At 39.7% G+C, this 2,661-nt stretch overlaps 1 protein-coding gene across 1 annotated transcript in view; it reads right to left on the reverse strand.

The window, feature by feature from the left end:
- LOC115238907 (ring canal kelch homolog) overlaps positions 1 to 2,655 on the reverse strand; it is a 3,471-nt gene extending 816 nt beyond the window's left edge. Inside the window, exons 1-7 of the mRNA XM_029813071.1 lie at positions 1,966 to 2,655; positions 1,697 to 1,843; positions 1,203 to 1,607; positions 874 to 1,127; positions 572 to 799; positions 321 to 493; positions 49 to 189 (exon numbers count right to left, since the gene is read on the reverse strand). Coding sequence (XP_029668931.1) covers positions 49 to 189; positions 321 to 493; positions 572 to 799; positions 874 to 1,127; positions 1,203 to 1,607; positions 1,697 to 1,843; positions 1,966 to 2,039 — 1,422 coding nt within the window. The 5' untranslated portion in view covers positions 2,040 to 2,655. The remainder of the gene's footprint in view (positions 1 to 48; positions 190 to 320; positions 494 to 571; positions 800 to 873; positions 1,128 to 1,202; positions 1,608 to 1,696; positions 1,844 to 1,965) is intronic.
- Positions 2,656 to 2,661: the final 6 nt, after the last annotated feature.

Consider the following 2,661-nt stretch of genomic DNA (forward strand, 5'->3'; position numbering starts at 1 on the left):
AAATGTATAAGGAACGAGATCATTTTTAAGGGCAATATCTGAACTTACAGCATACAGCAATCCTTTGACAACGCCTACTCCTACGCTACTGCGCCGTGTTGACATTCGCGCTATTGGTCTCCATTCGCGAGTGCGCGGGTCATATACTTCGGCCGAATTTAATCCCGTCGAACCATCAAAACCACCGACCTACAATATAAAATAATATCAGTTTTAATTTAAAAAAGGAAAGAAAAATGCCACAAGATAATGTTTTCTAGTCGACATTTTCCAATTTTAACTGATATCAATAATATTGGAGAAAAATATTAATAACGTACAGCGTAAACGCAATTGCCGAGCACTGCTACACCGAGCGTCGACCTCCTAGCTTCCATCTCGGGACAGGGTGACCATTGATCCGCCGCGGCGTCATAAATATCAACCGTTCGTACTCTCAATGATCCATTGAATCCACCAACGGCGTACACACGTCCGCCGAGAACACAAAGCCCTATGAAGCGATACAAAATTCTGCATTACGTAGGAAAAAAAAAGAAAACAATATTTTATCGTAAATATATTGGCTTACCGGCTCTACAACGTCGTGTTGGCAATTCGGAAACTTGATACCACTTTTCCTCTTTAAAGTCATAACACTCGACGCTCCTGATCGCCTTTGGAGCTTGACCACCGACAACGAGCAATACTTTGGGCAAGCCTCTTGGCTGCCTCGGTTTAGTACGTGGCGTTTTAAACAGCGATTTTTGCTCACCCTTCAGTAAATGATATTTTAAGGCTTCAATCAAGAAATCTTTGCCTGTAGAAATTCAAAATATATGCATGCATCGTCCTTTTTAAATAGTCATACATATATTGTAATAGTAAACTTACATTGTAAATTTGCCTTGAGAAGTGGTTCCTCCTCCACACGTTGAACTAAATATTCTTGAGACAATAAAGGTAAGCGCACATATTCCATTAACAAAGCTAAATCGGTCTGTCTCTTTTCAAGATCATGATGTACCCATGAAATGACACATTCAAATACTTTCTCTTCAGAAGGTACCATTAAACGATCGCTACAAATAAGCTTTGCTACTTGATCAGCTGCCAGTGTCAAAAATTCTTCCGCATCAACCACTTCTCTATTATATTAAGAATATAATTATTATCATAGCAATATACTCAGATTTAATGCATTAAGACTCGAGTAATCTTACGAAAAATGTTGCTCGATATAGCTATCCGCGTGCGTCAACAGTTCGAGACATCCGTGCAGATCTGCAAATGCCCTAATACCAAGACAATTAGATGGATGCAATTGAGCTTGTAAAAAATCGCAGCAAGCATCTCGAACATCTGTCAATTGTAATAAATTCGCAGCGGGTAGGAGCACCTGCACATTCTCCTCCGTGACATGAACTTCAGCAGAATAAACATAATCTACCAATAGCTCTAACGCCGAATAATCCACGCCTTGCAACGTTATCCTCTCCTGATCACGTTCCTCGAAACTTGTAAACATGGCATAGAAGTAAGGGCTACATGCAGCGAGAACCATTTTGTGAGCAGGTACCTCCATACCACTGTCCGCTACTAAGATGACATCGCAGAGTAAATTTTTCCTAAATGATAGTATCAAAGTGTTCAATTTTGTTGTAAAAATATAATATATGTCCAATAATATTTTAACAGATAATACAAAGATATATACTTTCTCATCTCGTTAATGACATCAAAGGCTCGATTCGTGTGATGGTGATTCCTATATGGTGGCTTGTCCTTTCCATTCTCACGAGGAATGTGTTTTTGTGAGCTTTCATCTAGAGAATTCTGGCTAGCATAGCGAAGTAACAAACAGCTGTAATAATAAAAGATAAATTAAACTTTTCGATAAGTATTTTGCAAAGCATTATCGACATTATTTTTTCATGCTGAAATATTCAGAGAAAGCGATGTGTAAGTAAAGGATGAAAGACTCACCTGCCCTTAGTGTCAGAACCGTCGCCAATATTATTCAAAGCGTTAGGTGGTTGATTCTGTCCCACTGGCTCCATTTCAATCGATTTTAAACTACTTTGATGCTCAGAAGCGCGTGTGATTGAACACGATGAAATAATTCACGCGTTCTCGCTCGATTCCGAAAGCGAAATCAGGCACGCTCTGGTTCAGGTTCGGCTTCTCTCTTTCTTGGAATCCTGTCCCGGTTGGGACAAAATATGTATCTCACGTTTTCTTTATACATATATCACTCGCAGCAAAATTTTCTTCTAACTTGGCTCTAACGACATTTTCGTCCTTACCACAGTAAGATCTTAGGTTTTCGTTCTCGTTGGCGCGGAAATACTCACATATCAGATTTGCTTTATATCCTCACTCGCGCAATGAAATTTCATACTTCGCACCGGTGAATTTTTGTTCTTATCACAGCGAGATATTATGTTCGAGTGCACAGCTGACGGGCGAGAGAGGAGAATCGCTGGATCTTCGAGGAGCTCTATGCACTCTATTTTGACAGCACGCCATAGCACGCGCGAGTTACATATGTGTATGTGTATGTCAGTGTATATATGTATACATACACATACATATATAGTACAGTCGAATCCCTCTATTCTAAGATTGTCGAGTATCGAGATCTCTCGCTATTCTGAAATCTCCCTTCAATTCCTACATTCC

This window comes from Formica exsecta, unplaced genomic scaffold (assembly GCF_003651465.1).
Source record: "Formica exsecta isolate Colony F162 unplaced genomic scaffold, ASM365146v1 scaffold362, whole genome shotgun sequence".
In the NCBI taxonomy this organism is placed as follows: Eukaryota; Metazoa; Arthropoda; class Insecta; order Hymenoptera; family Formicidae; genus Formica; species Formica exsecta.